Raw genomic sequence first — 18053 nt, 5'->3', positions numbered from 1 at the left:
AGACTGTTTCCTGTGAGGCTGTTTGGTGTGAGACTGTTTCCTGTGAGACTGTTTGGTGTGAGACTGTTTGGTGTGAGACTGTTTGGTGTGAGACTGTTTGGTGTGAGACTGTTTGGTGTGAGACTGTTTGGTGTGAGACTGTTTGGTGTGAGGCTGTTTGGTGTGAGACTGTTTCCTGTGAGACTGTTTGGTGTGAGACTGTTTGGTGTGAGACTGTTTCCTGTGAGGCTGTTTGGTGTGAGACTGTTTCCTGTGAGGCTGTTTGGTGTGAGACTGTTTCCTGTGAGACTGTTTGGTGTGAGACTGTTTGGTGTGAGACTGTTTGGTGTGAGACTGTTTCCTGTGAGACTGTTTGGTGTGAGACTGTTTCCTGTGAGACTGTTTGGTGTGAGACTGTTTGGTGTGAGGCTGTTTGGTGTGAGACTGTTTGGTGTGAGACTGTTTGGTGTGAGACTGTTTGGTGTGAGGCTGTTTGGTGTGAGACTGTTTGGTGTGAGACTGTTTGGTGTGAGACTGTTTGGTGTGAGACTGTTTGGTGTGAGACTGTTTGGTGTGAGACTGTTTGGTGTGAGACTGTTTGGTGTGAGACTGTTTCCTGTGAGACTGTTTCCTGTGAGACTGTTTGGTGTGAGACTGTTTGGTGTGAGACTGTTTCCTGTGAGACTGTTTGGTGTGAGGCTGTTTGGTGTGAGACTGTTTGGTGTGAGACTGTTTCCTGTGAGACTGTTTGGTGTGAGGCTGTTTCCTGTGAGACTGTTTGGTGTGAGACTGTTTGGTGTGAGACTGTTTGGTGTGAGGCTGTTTGGTGTGAGACTGTTTCCTGTGAGACTGTTTCCTGTGAGGCTGTTTGGTGTGAGACTGTTTGGTGTGAGACTGTTTCCTGTGAGGCTGTTTGGTGTGAGACTGTTTCCTGTGAGACTGTTTGGTGTGAGACTGTTTGGTGTGAGACTGTTTGGTGTGAGACTGTTTCCTGTGAGACTGTTTGGTGTGAGACTGTTTGGTGTGAGACTGTTTGGTGTGAGACTGTTTGGTGTGAGGCTGTTTGGTGTGAGACTGTTTGGTGTGAGACTGTTTGGTGTGAGGCTGTTTGGTGTGAGACTGTTTGGTGTGAGACTGTTTGGTGTGAGGCTGTTTGGTGTGAGACTGTTTGGTGTGAGGCTGTTTGGTGTGAGGCTGTTTGTTGTGAGACTGTTTGGTGTGAGACTGTTTGGTGTGAGGCTGTTTGGTGTGAGACTGTTTGGTGTGAGACTGTTTGGTGTGAGGCTGTTTGGTGTGAGACTGTTTGGTGTGAGACTATTTGGTGTGAGGCTGTTTGGTGTGAGACTGTTTGGTGTGAGACTATTTGGTGTGAGACTGTTTGGTGTGAGGCTGTTTGGTGTGAGACTGTTTGGTGTGAGACTGTTTCCTGTGAGACTGTTTGGTGTGAGACTATTTGGTGTGAGACTGTTTGGTGTGAGACTATTTGGTGTGAGACTGTTTGGTGTGAGACTGTTTGGTGTGAGACTGTTTGGTGTGAGACTGTTTGGTGTGAGGCTGTTTGGTGTGAGACTGTTTGGTGTGAGACTGTTTGGTGTGAGACTATTTGGTGTGAGACTGTTTGGTGTGAGACTGTTTCCTGTGAGACTGTTTGGTGTGAGACTGTTTGGTGTGAGGCTGTTTGGTGTGAGGCTGTTTGGTGTGAGGCTGTTTGGTGTGAGACTGTTTGGTGTGAGACTGTTTGGTGTGAGACTGTTTGGTGTGAGACTGTTTGGTGTGAGACTGTTTGGTGTGAGGCTGTTTGGTGTGAGACTGTTTCCTGTGAGACTGTTTGGTGTGAGACTGTTTGGTGTGAGACTGTTTGGTGTGAGACTGTTTCCTGTGAGACTGTTTGGTGTGAGACTGTTTGGTGTGAGACTGTTTGGTGTGAGACTGTTTGGTGTGAGGCTGTTTGGTGTGAGACTGTTTGTTGTGAGACTGTTTGGTGTGAGACTGTTTGGTGTGAGACTGTTTCCTGTGAGACTGTTTCCTGTGAGGCTGTTTGGTGTGAGGCTGTTTGGTGTGAGACTGTTTGGTGTGAGGCTGTTTCCTGTGAGGCTGTTTGGTGTGAGGCTGTTTGGTGTGAGACTGTTTGGTGTGAGACTGTTTGGTGTGAGGCTGTTTGGTGTGAGACTGTTTGGTGTGAGACTGTTTGGTGTGAGGCTGTTTCCTGTGAGGCTGTTTGGTGTGAGACTGTTTGGTGTGAGACTGTTTCCTGTGAGACTGTTTGGTGTGAGACTGTTTCCTGTGAGACTGTTTGGTGTGAGACTGTTTGGTGTGAGACTGTTTGGTGTGAGACTGTTTGGTGTGAGACTGTTTGGTGTGAGACTGTTTGGTGTGAGACTGTTTGGTGTGAGGCTGTTTGGTGTGAGGCTGTTTGGTGTGAGACTGTTTGGTGTGAGGCTGTTTCCTGTGAGGCTGTTTGGTGTGAGACTGTTTGGTGTGAGGCTGTTTGGTGTGAGGCTGTTTCCTGTGAGACTGTTTGGTGTGAGACTGTTTGGTGTGAGGCTGTTTCCTGTGAGGCTGTTTCCTGTGAGACTGTTTGGTGTGAGACTGTTTGGTGTGAGACTGTTTGGTGTGAGACTGTTTGGTGTGAGACTGTTTGGTGTGAGACTGTTTGGTGTGAGACTGTTTGGTGTGAGACTGTTTGGTGTGAGACTGTTTGGTGTGAGACTGTTTGGTGTGAGACTGTTTGGTGTGAGACTGTTTGGTGTGAGGCTGTTTCCTGTGAGGCTGTTTGGTGTGAGACTGTTTCCTGTGAGACTGTTTGGTGTGAGACTGTTTGTTGTGAGACTGTTTGGTGTGAGACTGTTTGGTGTGAGGCTGTTTGGTGTGAGACTGTTTGGTGTGAGACTGTTTCCTGTGAGGCTGTTTGGTGTGAGACTGTTTGGTGTGAGACTGTTTGGTGTGAGACTGTTTGGTGTGAGACTGTTTGGTGTGAGACTGTTTGGTGTGAGACTGTTTGGTGTGAGACTGTTTGGTGTGAGACTGTTTGGTGTGAGACTGTTTGGTGTGAGACTGTTTCCTGTGAGACTGTTTGGTGTGAGACTGTTTGGTGTGAGACTGTTTCCTGTGAGACTGTTTGGTGTGAGACTGTTTGGTGTGAGACTGTTTGGTGTGAGACTGTTTGGTGTGAGACTGTTTGGTGTGAGACTGTTTGGTGTGAGACTGTTTGGTGTGAGACTGTTTGGTGTGAGACTGTTTCCTGTGAGACTGTTTGGTGTGAGACTGTTTGGTGTGAGACTGTTTGGTGTGAGACTGTTTGGTGTGAGACTGTTTGGTGTGAGACTGTTTGGTGTGAGACTGTTTGGTGTGAGACTGTTTCCTGTGAGGCTGTTTGGTGTGAGACTGTTTCCTGTGAGACTGTTTGGTGTGAGACTGTTTGGTGTGAGACTGTTTGGTGTGAGACTGTTTGGTGTGAGACTGTTTGGTGTGAGACTGTTTGGTGTGAGACTGTTTGGTGTGAGACTGTTTGGTGTGAGACTGTTTGGTGTGAGACTGTTTCCTGTGAGACTGTTTGGTGTGAGACTGTTTGGTGTGAGACTGTTTGGTGTGAGACTGTTTGGTGTGAGGCTGTTTGGTGTGAGACTGTTTGGTGTGAGACTGTTTGGTGTGAGACTGTTTCCTGTGAGACTGTTTGGTGTGAGACTGTTTGGTGTGAGACTGTTTGGTGTGAGACTGTTTGGTGTGAGACTGTTTGGTGTGAGACTGTTTGGTGTGAGACTGTTTGGTGTGAGACTGTTTGGTGTGAGACTGTTTGGTGTGAGACTGTTTCCTGTGAGACTGTTTGGTGTGAGGCTGTTTGGTGTGAGACTGTTTGGTGTGAGACTGTTTCCTGTGAGACTGTTTGGTGTGAGACTGTTTGGTGTGAGGCTGTTTGGTGTGAGACTGTTTGGTGTGAGACTGTTTGGTGTGAGACTGTTTGGTGTGAGACTGTTTGGTGTGAGACTGTTTGGTGTGAGACTGTTTCCTGTGAGACTGTTTGGTGTGAGACTGTTTGGTGTGAGACTGTTTGGTGTGAGACTGTTTGGTGTGAGGCTGTTTCCTGTGAGGCTGTTTGGTGTGAGACTGTTTCCTGTGAGACTGTTTGGTGTGAGACTGTTTGGTGTGAGACTGTTTCCTGTGAGACTGTTTGGTGTGAGACTGTTTGGTGTGAGACTGTTTGGTGTGAGGCTGTTTCCTGTGAGGCTGTTTGGTGTGAGACTGTTTCCTGTGAGGCTGTTTGGTGTGAGACTGTTTCCTGTGAGACTGTTTGGTGTGAGACTGTTTGGTGTGAGACTGTTTGGTGTGAGACTGTTTGGTGTGAGACTGTTTGGTGTGAGACTGTTTGGTGTGAGACTGTTTGGTGTGAGGCTGTTTGGTGTGAGACTGTTTCCTGTGAGACTGTTTGGTGTGAGACTGTTTGGTGTGAGACTGTTTCCTGTGAGGCTGTTTGGTGTGAGACTGTTTCCTGTGAGGCTGTTTGGTGTGAGACTGTTTCCTGTGAGACTGTTTGGTGTGAGACTGTTTGGTGTGAGACTGTTTGGTGTGAGACTGTTTCCTGTGAGACTGTTTGGTGTGAGACTGTTTCCTGTGAGACTGTTTGGTGTGAGACTGTTTGGTGTGAGGCTGTTTGGTGTGAGACTGTTTGGTGTGAGACTGTTTGGTGTGAGACTGTTTGGTGTGAGGCTGTTTGGTGTGAGACTGTTTGGTGTGAGACTGTTTGGTGTGAGACTGTTTGGTGTGAGACTGTTTGGTGTGAGACTGTTTGGTGTGAGACTGTTTGGTGTGAGACTGTTTGGTGTGAGACTGTTTGGTGTGAGACTGTTTCCTGTGAGACTGTTTCCTGTGAGACTGTTTGGTGTGAGACTGTTTGGTGTGAGACTGTTTCCTGTGAGACTGTTTGGTGTGAGGCTGTTTGGTGTGAGACTGTTTGGTGTGAGACTGTTTCCTGTGAGACTGTTTGGTGTGAGACTGTTTGGTGTGAGACTGTTTGGTGTGAGGCTGTTTGGTGTGAGACTGTTTCCTGTGAGACTGTTTCCTGTGAGGCTGTTTGGTGTGAGACTGTTTGGTGTGAGACTGTTTCCTGTGAGGCTGTTTGGTGTGAGACTGTTTCCTGTGAGACTGTTTGGTGTGAGACTGTTTGGTGTGAGACTGTTTGGTGTGAGACTGTTTCCTGTGAGACTGTTTGGTGTGAGACTGTTTGGTGTGAGACTGTTTGGTGTGAGACTGTTTGGTGTGAGACTGTTTGGTGTGAGACTGTTTGGTGTGAGACTGTTTGGTGTGAGACTGTTTGGTGTGAGACTGTTTGGTGTGAGACTGTTTGGTGTGAGACTGTTTCCTGTGAGACTGTTTGGTGTGAGACTGTTTGGTGTGAGACTGTTTGGTGTGAGACTGTTTGGTGTGAGACTGTTTCCTGTGAGACTGTTTGGTGTGAGACTGTTTGGTGTGAGACTGTTTGGTGTGAGACTGTTTGGTGTGAGACTGTTTGGTGTGAGACTGTTTGGTGTGAGACTGTTTGGTGTGAGACTGTTTGGTGTGAGACTGTTTGGTGTGAGACTGTTTGGTGTGAGACTGTTTGGTGTGAGACTGTTTGGTGTGAGACTGTTTGGTGTGAGACTGTTTCCTGTGAGACTGTTTGGTGTGAGACTGTTTGGTGTGAGACTGTTTGGTGTGAGACTGTTTGGTGTGAGACTGTTTGGTGTGAGACTGTTTGGTGTGAGACTGTTTGGTGTGAGACTGTTTGGTGTGAGACTGTTTGGTGTGAGGCTGTTTGGTGTGAGACTGTTTGGTGTGAGACTGTTTGGTGTGAGGCTGTTTGGTGTGAGACTGTTTGGTGTGAGGCTGTTTGGTGTGAGGCTGTTTGTTGTGAGACTGTTTGGTGTGAGACTGTTTGGTGTGAGGCTGTTTGGTGTGAGACTGTTTGGTGTGAGACTGTTTGGTGTGAGACTGTTTGGTGTGAGGCTGTTTGGTGTGAGACTGTTTGGTGTGAGACTGTTTGGTGTGAGGCTGTTTGGTGTGAGACTGTTTGGTGTGAGACTATTTGGTGTGAGACTGTTTGGTGTGAGGCTGTTTGGTGTGAGACTGTTTGGTGTGAGACTGTTTGGTGTGAGACTGTTTGGTGTGAGACTGTTTGGTGTGAGACTATTTGGTGTGAGACTGTTTGGTGTGAGACTGTTTGGTGTGAGACTGTTTGGTGTGAGACTGTTTGGTGTGAGGCTGTTTGGTGTGAGACTGTTTGGTGTGAGACTATTTGGTGTGAGACTGTTTGGTGTGAGACTATTTGGTGTGAGACTGTTTGGTGTGAGACTGTTTGGTGTGAGGCTGTTTGGTGTGAGACTGTTTGGTGTGAGACTGTTTGGTGTGAGACTATTTGGTGTGAGACTGTTTGGTGTGAGACTGTTTCCTGTGAGACTGTTTGGTGTGAGACTGTTTGGTGTGAGGCTGTTTGGTGTGAGGCTGTTTGGTGTGAGGCTGTTTGGTGTGAGACTGTTTGGTGTGAGACTGTTTGGTGTGAGACTGTTTGGTGTGAGACTGTTTGGTGTGAGACTGTTTGGTGTGAGGCTGTTTGGTGTGAGACTGTTTCCTGTGAGACTGTTTGGTGTGAGACTGTTTGGTGTGAGACTGTTTGGTGTGAGACTGTTTCCTGTGAGACTGTTTGGTGTGAGACTGTTTGGTGTGAGACTGTTTGGTGTGAGACTGTTTGGTGTGAGGCTGTTTGGTGTGAGACTGTTTGTTGTGAGACTGTTTGGTGTGAGACTGTTTGGTGTGAGACTGTTTCCTGTGAGACTGTTTCCTGTGAGGCTGTTTGGTGTGAGGCTGTTTGGTGTGAGACTGTTTGGTGTGAGGCTGTTTCCTGTGAGGCTGTTTGGTGTGAGGCTGTTTGGTGTGAGGCTGTTTGGTGTGAGACTGTTTCCTGTGAGACTGTTTGGTGTGAGGCTGTTTGGTGTGAGACTGTTTGGTGTGAGACTGTTTGGTGTGAGACTGTTTGGTGTGAGACTGTTTGTTGTGAGACTGTTTGGTGTGAGACTGTTTGGTGTGAGACTGTTTCCTGTGAGACTGTTTGGTGTGAGACTGTTTCCTGTGAGACTGTTTGGTGTGAGACTGTTTGTTGTGAGACTGTTTGGTGTGAGACTGTTTCCTGTGAGACTGTTTGGTGTGAGACTGTTTGGTGTGAGACTGTTTGGTGTGAGACTGTTTGGTGTGAGGCTGTTTGGTGTGAGACTGTTTGGTGTGAGACTGTTTGGTGTGAGGCTGTTTGGTGTGAGACTGTTTGGTGTGAGACTGTTTGGTGTGAGGCTGTTTGGTGTGAGACTGTTTGGTGTGAGGCTGTTTGGTGTGAGGCTGTTTGTTGTGAGACTGTTTGGTGTGAGACTGTTTGGTGTGAGACTGTTTGGTGTGAGACTGTTTGGTGTGAGGCTGTTTGGTGTGAGACTGTTTGGTGTGAGACTATTTGGTGTGAGGCTGTTTGGTGTGAGACTGTTTGGTGTGAGACTATTTGGTGTGAGACTGTTTGGTGTGAGGCTGTTTGGTGTGAGACTGTTTGGTGTGAGACTGTTTGGTGTGAGACTATTTGGTGTGAGACTGTTTGGTGTGAGACTATTTGGTGTGAGACTGTTTGGTGTGAGACTGTTTGGTGTGAGACTGTTTGGTGTGAGACTGTTTGGTGTGAGGCTGTTTGGTGTGAGACTGTTTGGTGTGAGACTATTTGGTGTGAGACTGTTTGGTGTGAGACTATTTGGTGTGAGACTGTTTGGTGTGAGACTGTTTGGTGTGAGGCTGTTTGGTGTGAGACTGTTTGGTGTGAGACTGTTTGGTGTGAGACTATTTGGTGTGAGACTGTTTGGTGTGAGACTGTTTCCTGTGAGACTGTTTGGTGTGAGACTGTTTGGTGTGAGGCTGTTTGGTGTGAGGCTGTTTGGTGTGAGGCTGTTTGGTGTGAGACTGTTTGGTGTGAGACTGTTTGGTGTGAGACTGTTTGGTGTGAGGCTGTTTGGTGTGAGACTGTTTCCTGTGAGACTGTTTGGTGTGAGACTGTTTGGTGTGAGACTGTTTGGTGTGAGACTGTTTCCTGTGAGACTGTTTGGTGTGAGACTGTTTGGTGTGAGACTGTTTGGTGTGAGACTGTTTGGTGTGAGGCTGTTTGGTGTGAGACTGTTTGTTGTGAGACTGTTTGGTGTGAGACTGTTTGGTGTGAGACTGTTTCCTGTGAGACTGTTTCCTGTGAGGCTGTTTGGTGTGAGGCTGTTTGGTGTGAGACTGTTTGGTGTGAGGCTGTTTCCTGTGAGGCTGTTTGGTGTGAGGCTGTTTGGTGTGAGACTGTTTGGTGTGAGACTGTTTGGTGTGAGGCTGTTTGGTGTGAGACTGTTTGGTGTGAGACTGTTTGGTGTGAGACTGTTTGGTGTGAGACTGTTTGGTGTGAGACTGTTTGGTGTGAGGCTGTTTGGTGTGAGACTGTTTCCTGTGAGACTGTTTGGTGTGAGGCTGTTTGGTGTGAGGCTGTTTGGTGTGAGACTGTTTGGTGTGAGACTGTTTGGTGTGAGACTGTTTGGTGTGAGACTGTTTGGTGTGAGGCTGTTTGGTGTGAGGCTGTTTGGTGTGAGGCTGTTTCCTGTGAGGCTGTTTGGTGTGAGACTGTTTGTTGTGAGACTGTTTGGTGTGAGGCTGTTTGGTGTGAGACTGTTTGGTGTGAGACTGTTTGGTGTGAGACTGTTTGGTGTGAGGCTGTTTGGTGTGAGGCTGTTTGGTGTGAGGCTGTTTGGTGTGAGACTGTTTGGTGTGAGACTGTTTGGTGTGAGGCTGTTTGGTGTGAGACTGTTTGGTGTGAGACTGTTTGGTGTGAGACTGTTTGGTGTGAGGCTGTTTCCTGTGAGGCTGTTTGGTGTGAGACTGTTTGTTGTGAGACTGTTTGGTGTGAGACTGTTTGGTGTGAGGCTGTTTGGTGTGAGACTGTTTCCTGTGAGACTGTTTGGTGTGAGGCTGTTTGGTGTGAGGCTGTTTGGTGTGAGGCTGTTTCCTGTGAGACTGTTTCCTGTGAGACTGTTTGGTGTGAGACTGTTTGGTGTGAGGCTGTTTGGTGTGAGACTGTTTGGTGTGAGACTGTTTGGTGTGAGACTGTTTGGTGTGAGGCTGTTTGGTGTGAGGCTGTTTGGTGTGAGGCTGTTTGGTGTGAGACTGTTTGGTGTGAGACTGTTTGGTGTGAGGCTGTTTGGTGTGAGACTGTTTGGTGTGAGACTGTTTGGTGTGAGACTGTTTGGTGTGAGGCTGTTTCCTGTGAGGCTGTTTGGTGTGAGACTGTTTGTTGTGAGACTGTTTGGTGTGAGACTGTTTGTTGTGAGACTGTTTGGTGTGAGGCTGTTTGGTGTGAGACTGTTTGGTGTGAGACTGTTTGGTGTGAGACTGTTTGTTGTGAGACTGTTTGGTGTGAGACTGTTTGTTGTGAGACTGTTTGGTGTGAGGCTGTTTGGTGTGAGACTGTTTGGTGTGAGACTGTTTGGTGTGAGACTGTTTGGTGTGAGACTGTTTGGTGTGAGGCTGTTTGGTGTGAGACTGTTTGGTGTGAGACTGTTTGGTGTGAGGCTGTTTGGTGTGAGACTGTTTGGTGTGAGGCTGTTTGGTGTGAGACTGTTTGGTGTGAGGCTGTTTCCTGTGAGGCTGTTTGGTGTGAGACTGTTTGTTGTGAGACTGTTTGGTGTGAGACTGTTTGGTGTGAGACTGTTTGGTGTGAGGCTGTTTGGTGTGAGACTGTTTGGTGTGAGACTGTTTGGTGTGAGGCTGTTTCCTGTGAGGCTGTTTGGTGTGAGACTGTTTGTTGTGAGACTGTTTGGTGTGAGACTGTTTGTTGTGAGACTGTTTGGTGTGAGACTGTTTGGTGTGAGACTGTTTCCTGTGAGACTGTTTCCTGTGAGACTGTTTGGTGTGAGGCTGTTTGGTGTGAGACTGTTTGGTGTGAGGCTGTTTCCTGTGAGGCTGTTTGGTGTGAGGCTGTTTCCTGTGAGACTGTTTGGTGTGAGACTGTTTGTTGTGAGACTGTTTGGTGTGAGACTGTTTGGTGTGAGGCTGTTTGGTGTGAGACTGTTTGGTGTGAGACTGTTTCCTGTGAGACTGTTTCCTGTGAGACTGTTTGGTGTGAGACTGTTTCCTGTGAGACTGTTTCCTGTGAGGCTGTTTGGTGTGAGGCTGTTTGGTGTGAGACTGTTTGGTGTGAGGCTGTTTGGTGTGAGGCTGTTTGGTGTGAGACTGTTTGGTGTGAGACTGTTTGGTGTGAGACTGTTTGGTGTGAGACTGTTTCCTGTGAGACTGTTTCCTGTGAGACTGTTTGGTGTGAGGCTGTTTGGTGTGAGACTGTTTGGTGTGAGACTGTTTGGTGTGAGGCTGTTTGGTGTGAGACTGTTTGGTGTGAGACTGTTTGGTGTGAGGCTGTTTGGTGTGAGACTGTTTGGTGTGAGACTGTTTGGTGTGAGACTGTTTGGTGTGAGGCTGTTTGGTGTGAGACTGTTTGGTGTGAGACTGTTTCCTGTGAGACTGTTTGGTGTGAGACTGTTTGGTGTGAGACTGTTTGGTGTGAGACTGTTTGGTGTGAGACTGTTTGGTGTGAGGCTGTTTGGTGTGAGACTGTTTCCTGTGAGACTGTTTGGTGTGAGGCTGTTTGGTGTGAGACTGTTTGGTGTGAGACTGTTTGGTGTGAGGCTGTTTGGTGTGAGGCTGTTTGGTGTGAGACTGTTTGGTGTGAGACTGTTTGGTGTGAGACTGTTTGGTGTGAGACTGTTTGGTGTGAGGCTGTTTGGTGTGAGGCTGTTTGGTGTGAGACTGTTTGTTGTGAGACTGTTTGGTGTGAGGCTGTTTGGTGTGAGACTGTTTGGTGTGAGACTGTTTGGTGTGAGACTGTTTGGTGTGAGGCTGTTTGGTGTGAGACTGTTTGGTGTGAGACTGTTTGGTGTGAGACTGTTTGGTGTGAGACTGTTTGGTGTGAGACTGTTTGGTGTGAGACTGTTTGGTGTGAGACTGTTTGGTGTGAGACTGTTTGGTGTGAGACTGTTTGGTGTGAGACTGTTTGGTGTGAGACTGTTTCCTGTGAGGCGTTAACGCCGATAACGACCCACCACTAATATGTATACATGTATTTTTCTCCCTAATCTTACCCATTTCCCCCCAGTTTATTCTTTTCCTTTATTTAAACTCAAGAGAAAAGACTCAAAATGCTCAAAGAACTAAACTCTCGATTTCAGATTCATTTTATTTATTTTTTCAGAATCTCTCACATCAGGCTCAGTCCATCAGCCAGAGGAACAGAGCACATTTAGTACAGTTTGGCTTTACCCAAATCTTAAAAACAAAAACACAAAAATGTTTCAAAAATGTGACAAAAATGTGACAAACACACGGCAACAGTGCAGGAAACAGACTCGTTCAGATCAGTTTTGTAGGTCTTAGCTTTCAAATGAGGCGTTACTCTGGCCTATTGGCTGTGAGAAGCTTTTAGATTTGGGTCCATTTTCATGATCTGATCCAATCCGATAACCAGACCCCAGTCAGATCACTGTAGATCAAGTGTAGATCCTGTGGGGCCAGATGTTCTCAGGTCTGATCATGTGATCCAGTTTTAATCTGGATCAAACCTTCACTTTGTGTCAAACATTTCAGTCGCATCTGGAAAACTTTGATCCAACAGGATTTCAGGAAAAAAATGTAGAAAAACTTTAAAAATTATCAAATGATCAATTCATGTAAATACTTTTATTAATATTTTGCACTTGATCTGTTCCACTGTGACAGTGATGAAGTACATAAAGTAAACACAGGCTCATGAAGGCTTTCAGTAAAGTACTAATAAAATAATCATGAAATGAACAGATTTGAAGAACAAACAGAAAGGATTCAATATTTGTGTCATTCATCACTGTAGATTCATTTAAACAAAACAATCTTCAACATACGATTAAATGACTCATTTTATAGGAACAAAGTCAGCCTGGTCTCATCTGTCTTTGGATTCATTAACAGAAGCAGAAACATGATTATCACGGCTCATTAAGATGCTTTGATGTCACGCTTTCTGTTCAGTTTGACTCTTTACTTTGTGAGGTTTACAATCATTATTATTTCCAGAGGCTGCGGAAAACGGAAGTGACGGCTAAAGAGATCGCATCTACAGCTGTAACGACTGCCTTTCTTAGTCGTTCCTCTTCTTCAGCGCGCTTACGCTCTATCTCTTCCTTGTATTTTCTCTCAATCTGTTTTCTCTTCCACAGCTCCTGCTCTTTCTTCATCCGCTCCTCCATTTCTCTTTTCTCCTTCTCTTGTCTTTGTTTTTCCATTTGCAGTTTTCTTTCCATTTCCTGTTGATATTTCCTCTTTATCTTTTCCTCCTCTCTCCTGATCTCTTCTTCCTTTTCCTTCATAATCCTCTCCATCTTTTTCTGAATGGCCTCTTCAGCCTTTTGGAACATCTTGTTGGTGTAGAAGCTTCCTCCGTTCTCCTCCACCATGTGGTTGATCTTCTGCAGCAGCTCTTTGACCTGAGTGCGCTCTTTGTTTCTGTTGTTAAACACATGGACTCTGTTTCCACAGTCGGCGACCAGCTTCTTCAGAGGAGGCTCAGAATCTTTAATGTAATCTTTAATGGACTTCTCATCGTACTCTAGATCATCTCCGTGTGTGAAGAGAACTATCATGTACTTCTCAGAATTCTCTCCAAACGCCTCCTTGATATATTCAACAGAACGTTGTTCTTCTTCAGTGAATCGGCCGATTTGTAACACTATCAGAAAGACGTGAGGTCCTGGAGCCAGAAGACTGATGGATTTAGCAGTTTCTCTGAGTATTTCCTCATTGGAGAGTGAGGTGTCAAACAGTCCAGGAGTGTCCACCACAAAGACACGGCGCCCGTCGACCTCAGACTCTGCTTTCATGCAGATCTTGGTCACAGATTTCCCACTTGTCTCGGCTTTGAACTCCTTTCTTCCCAGGATGGTGTTTCCAGAAGAGCTTTTTCCTGAACCGGTTTTTCCAACCAGAGCGATCCTCAGACCTTCAGGAGTCCATCTTCCACCTGCACAATCACACAAACATTTCATTGAGACGACTTTGGTGATATTGTTGGAGAATGAAATGAAATGACTCTGTAATACTGGGTGAAGCTGTACAGTCGTACTGTCTCTGTCAGAGCCTTGACTGTGGAGCTCAGACTCTCAGCCACTGAATGTTTGCCTGCATATCAGTGTGATGCTCCACAGAGTGTATGTATCTGTTCTGTGGAAGCTTAGACAGACTTCTATGACACAGTTTCATATAAAAGAACACGTGTGTCACATGTGTCATGTATGTCATGTAGATTTTGATGAAGTTCTTTTTATCAGGTGCATTATCTCGTTAGTCATGGTGTTATGAATTTGAGCCATAGTGTTCTAGGGTTAAATCAGAATTAAAAAACAAAATACCAAAACGACACTGATCTAAAGTTTCCACACCCCAGTTCCTAATCCTGCGTGTTTCCCTTTGACATCAGTGAAGCTCTGAGTCTTTGTGAAGGTTCTGTTCATAATCTGATGGTAAAGCTGCCCGTTCTTCTTAAAGCCTCCAGTTCCTGTAAGTTCCTGGTCTGTCTTCATGACCTGTTTGAGATCTCCCCACAGTGTCTCAATGATACTTTCAACATTATTGTGAATGTGAGTTTTTACAGTAGCAATAAAGTAAAAAAGGCTCTATTTCCCATTGTTTCCTACGAGGCTCAGGCCCGAAGCAGCGTCAGAACGAGCTGCTGTGTGTTTAGGGTTAGAGGCTCATGGATACACTGGCCTGGGGAAGGGTGTAGGGGTGTAGGGGGTCTGGGGGACAACCACCCCCAACTCACAAACCCCCAACATCCCCCAGCACCTCCCACAGACCTCCCACAACTCCCCGTATAAGCTCCTCCCCCATGACCCAAAAAGCGGCACAAAAAGCCTCAAACATGAGATTAAGGCAGGAAGTTTGTTCAGGGGCATCAATGGCCAAAGTGACGATTTTAAATGATATTTTGTAAGTGTAACCCGGGTGACAGAACCCTATTAAATATCCTTTCTGTTTGTTGTCCGTCTATGTTACGTGCGTCTACGTTACGTGCGCGTCATTGCGTCACATGGTCACGTGACCTAGCGTTGCTATCAGACTAGCATAATAGCCGGTAGTGGGTAGCTACCGGTAAGAGCGAGAGGGAGACACTGTATGAGGTGCTGCAGGAGCGACTACCGGAGCCGTGGGTCGTCGCGCGGGAGTGTTTGTACTTGTGTTTATCTGTGGAATTGGCCAGGTTGGATGGCGAGCTTAGAGCCCGAGCTAGAGCCTGTTTGAAACGTTGAACCTGGATCCAAATGAACTGAATGAGCTGAACTGAATTCACCAACCCAACCCCGGGCTGAGGCTCCTCAGCAGCCGCCCTCTCTATTTTTGTTTCTTTTGGTCGCCAACATCGCAACCCGTTCATCGCGTCCCTTTTACAAACTGTCCCCTCACCAAACCCCCTGGACTCTGCCACCCCAACGTGGAAGTTGTGGGGCCGTATGAACTTTTCCACCTGTTGCCTTAATACCATCGTTGGTAGAAAGAAGAATTTGAAGTGTAAATATTGTACATATTGAGAATTGATGCACTGTGAAATGTGTGAATGGCCATTCGAATATTGTTGATACACATGTTTATTTTTTTCCTTATCACAATATATTATTTGGTACCACTTAAACTTAATCCTTGTGTTCAGTCTTCATTACTCCATTCCTAGAGCCGAATTTAGAACTTCTGATCTAGCCCAGTCTCTTAATATTTGATACTCTAAGTCACTACTTAATAGAATAACTTATAGGTTACATAAGGATAGAGATTAGATCAATCGTAGCTTCATCAGGACTTTGACTTTGCACCACATGCTCTGCAAACCTTAGTTAACCGTTTACCCCCCGCTTTAACAGCATGTTCTCTCCAGTTTTACCCAAATAGTCCAAAAGCTTTTGGACTGGAGTTTACAGCCTCTCGGTCAGAGGAATTTGAAAGCTAAGACCTACAAAACTGATCTAAACAAATCGTTTTACCCACATTTTTTCAACATTATTTTGTCGCATTTTTGTTGTGTTTTTATCTTTATTTCCGTCTTATTTCTGTGGCTATTTTGATGCTTTTTTTCCAGAAGCTTTTAGATTTGGGTAAAGCCGAACTGTAGAAAAGGCACTTCCTCTGAAGCTCATAATCTGTAAAACGACATCAGGAAACAAATGGACCAACATGTTTGTTTTTGTTTCAGACCAAAACTTCACCTTGAAAAGTGAAAAACATTTTTAATACGATAAATAAAACCGACAGCCAAGTTCTCCAACTCTTTGTCTGGAAAGTGTAGATCCAGTGGGGCCAGTTGTTCTCAGATCTGTGATCCAGTCCTTGTTTTAATCTGGATCAAACCTTCACTTTGTGTCAAACATTTCAGTCACATCTGGAAAACTTTGATCCAACAGGATTTCAGGAAGAAAATGTAGAAACTTTAAAAATGATCAAATAATCAATTTGTGTAAATACTTTTATTAATATTTTGCACTTGATCTGTGACAGTGATGAAGTAGATAAAGTAAACACAGGCTCATGAAGGCTTTCAGTAAAGTACAAATAAAATAATCATGAAATGAACAGATTTGAAGAACAAACAGAAAGGATTCAATATTTGTGTCATTCATCACTGTAGATTCATTTAAACAAAACAATCTTCAACATACGATTAAATGACTCATTTTATAGGAACAAAGTCAGTCTGGTCTCATCTGTCTTTGGATTCATTAACAGAAGCAGAAACATGATTATCACGGCTCATTAAGATGCTTTGATGTCACGCTTTCTGTTCAGTTTGACTCTTTACTTTGTAAGGTTTACAATCATTATTAATCAAAGAGGCGGCGGACAAAGGAAACAACGCCTAAAGTCGCCACAACTGCACCTGTAACGACTAAAGACACCCCTCCTGTAACTAAAGCCGCCCCAGCTGAAGCGACTAAAGCTGTCCCAGCTGAAACGCCTCCAGCCGCCACACCTGCGGATAAAGCCATAGCAGCTGAAGTGCCTATAGCCGCCCCAGCTGCAGCGCATGCAGTCGTCCCACCTGCGACTAAAGCCGTCCCACCTGCGACTAAAGCCACCCCACCTGCCACACGCAAAGTATCTCTCAAGAATGGGTTGTCGTTTTCAGCTTCTATTCTGGCCTTTTGTTTATTTGTCACATGTAGTTGTTTCATTTCTTCATCGCGCTTACGCTCCATCTCTTCCTTGTATTTTCTCTCCATCTGTTCTCTCTCCTTCTCCATCTGTACTCTCTCAATCTGTACTCTTTCAAACTGTACTCTCTCAATCTGTACTGTCTCCATCTGTTTTCTCTTCCACAGCTCCTGCTCTTTCTTCATCTGCTCCTCCATTTCTCTTTTCTCCTTCTCTTGTCTTTGTTTTTCCATTTGCAGCTTTCTTTTCATTTCCTGTTGATATTTCCTCTCTATCTTTTCCTCCTCTCTCCTGATCTCTTCTTCCTTTTCCTTCATAATCCTCTCCATCTCTTTCTGAATGGCCTCTTCAGCCTTTTGGAACATCTTGTGGGTGTAGAAGCTTCCTCCGTTCTCCTCCACCATGTGGTTGATCTTCTGCAGCAGCTCTGTGACCTGAGTGCGCTCTTTGTTTCTGTTGTTAAACACATGGACTCTGTTTCCACAGTCGGCGACCAGCTTCTTCAGAGGAGGCTCAGAATCATTAATGTAATCTTCAATGGACTTCTCATCCTCCTCCAGATCATCTCCGTGTGTGAAGAGAACCATGATGTACTTCTCAGAATTCTCTCCAAACGCTGTCTTGATATATTCAACAGAACATTGTTCTTCTGCAGTGAATCGGCCGATTTGTAACACTATCAGAAAGACGTGAGGTCCTGGAGCCAGAAGACTGATGGATTTAGCAGTTTCTCTGAGTATTTCCTCATTGGAGAGTGAGGTGTCAAACAGTCCAGGAGTGTCCACCACAAAGACACGGCGCCCGTCGACCTCAGACTCTGCTTTCATGCAGATCTTGGTCACAGATTTCCCACTTGTCTCGGCTTTGAACTCCTTTCTTCCCAGGATGGTGTTTCCAGAAGAGCTTTTTCCTGAACCGGTTTTTCCAACCAGAGCGATCCTCAGACCTTCAGGAGTCCATCCTGCACCTGCACAATCACACAAACATTTCATTGAGACGACTTTGTAAATATTGTTGGAGAATAAAAATAAATGACTATATTATAGGGAGAGTGTATGTATCTGTTCTGTGGAAGCTTAGACAGACTTTAATGGAAGGACGAGTCTGGAGTTCATGTCTCCGGGTCCTGAACTGATGGTAAATAAACTTCTAGAAGACCTCAGACGGCTACCTGTTCTTCATCCATCCTCTCACCAGTGTTTATTCTCCAACACACATGACAGAAGTGTTTGTTTCTTATGGAAAAATCACAGTTTTATAGGAAAATGTCACTGTGAGGAAACACCAGGATTTTGTCGTTAGCAACACCTGAACAACAGCAGATGCTGACGTGGAAAGAGCGCCATCTGCAGTATTTTCAGTGCATCTTTTTGCACAGATGATACGTTTTTCTCTTTGATTGTTGTTATTTAGATCCTTTTATGGCAGTTTGATAATCAGTGAATTGATTCTGTTCAGATTCTGTCACATTATTTGTAGAAAATCCATGGAAATAAACTTTGAGCCTGATCTTATGTGTCGTCAATATTTTACGATTTCAAAACAAATGTACATTTCAATGTCAATATAAACTGAACAGAAATGGAGTCTGTAGTGAACCATCCATCTTCTTCCACTTCCACCCGTTTCCGGGTCGTCACATTGTACCAGCCCTTATGGCGCCCCCTGCAGGTGGTGGGTCCACAGAAGGACGGCCTCATGGTTAACCGGGCCTGTCTCTCATAAGTCTCACCGAGGACCTGTTTGCCCTGGCAGAACCTACAGACTCCTCCACGTCGTGCATTAAAACATTGTGAAGCGGAGCTACAGCAGCTCTGGGACTTTTACAA

The 18053-nt window shown here is 45.6% G+C and overlaps 1 protein-coding gene across 1 annotated transcript; it reads right to left on the bottom strand.

Annotated features, from left to right (window-relative positions):
• Window positions 1–12196: 12196 nt before the first annotated feature.
• LOC306982715 (GTPase IMAP family member 8-like) lies at window positions 12197–17191 on the bottom strand (the record flags this gene model as incomplete). Its single annotated transcript, XM_079583180.1, has 2 exons — window positions 12197–13045; window positions 16262–17191. Coding segments are annotated over 2 exons (1779 nt in total), but the record flags the coding sequence as incomplete, so codon positions are not given.
• Window positions 17192–18053: the final 862 nt, after the last annotated feature.

Source organism: Gobius niger (assembly GCF_951799975.1).
Source record: "Gobius niger genome assembly, contig: SCAFFOLD_213, whole genome shotgun sequence".
Lineage (NCBI taxonomy): Eukaryota > Metazoa > Chordata > Actinopteri > Gobiiformes > Gobiidae > Gobius > Gobius niger.
Note: the sequence above shows the minus strand (reverse complement) of the source record. Positions and strands in the feature narration are given on the sequence as shown.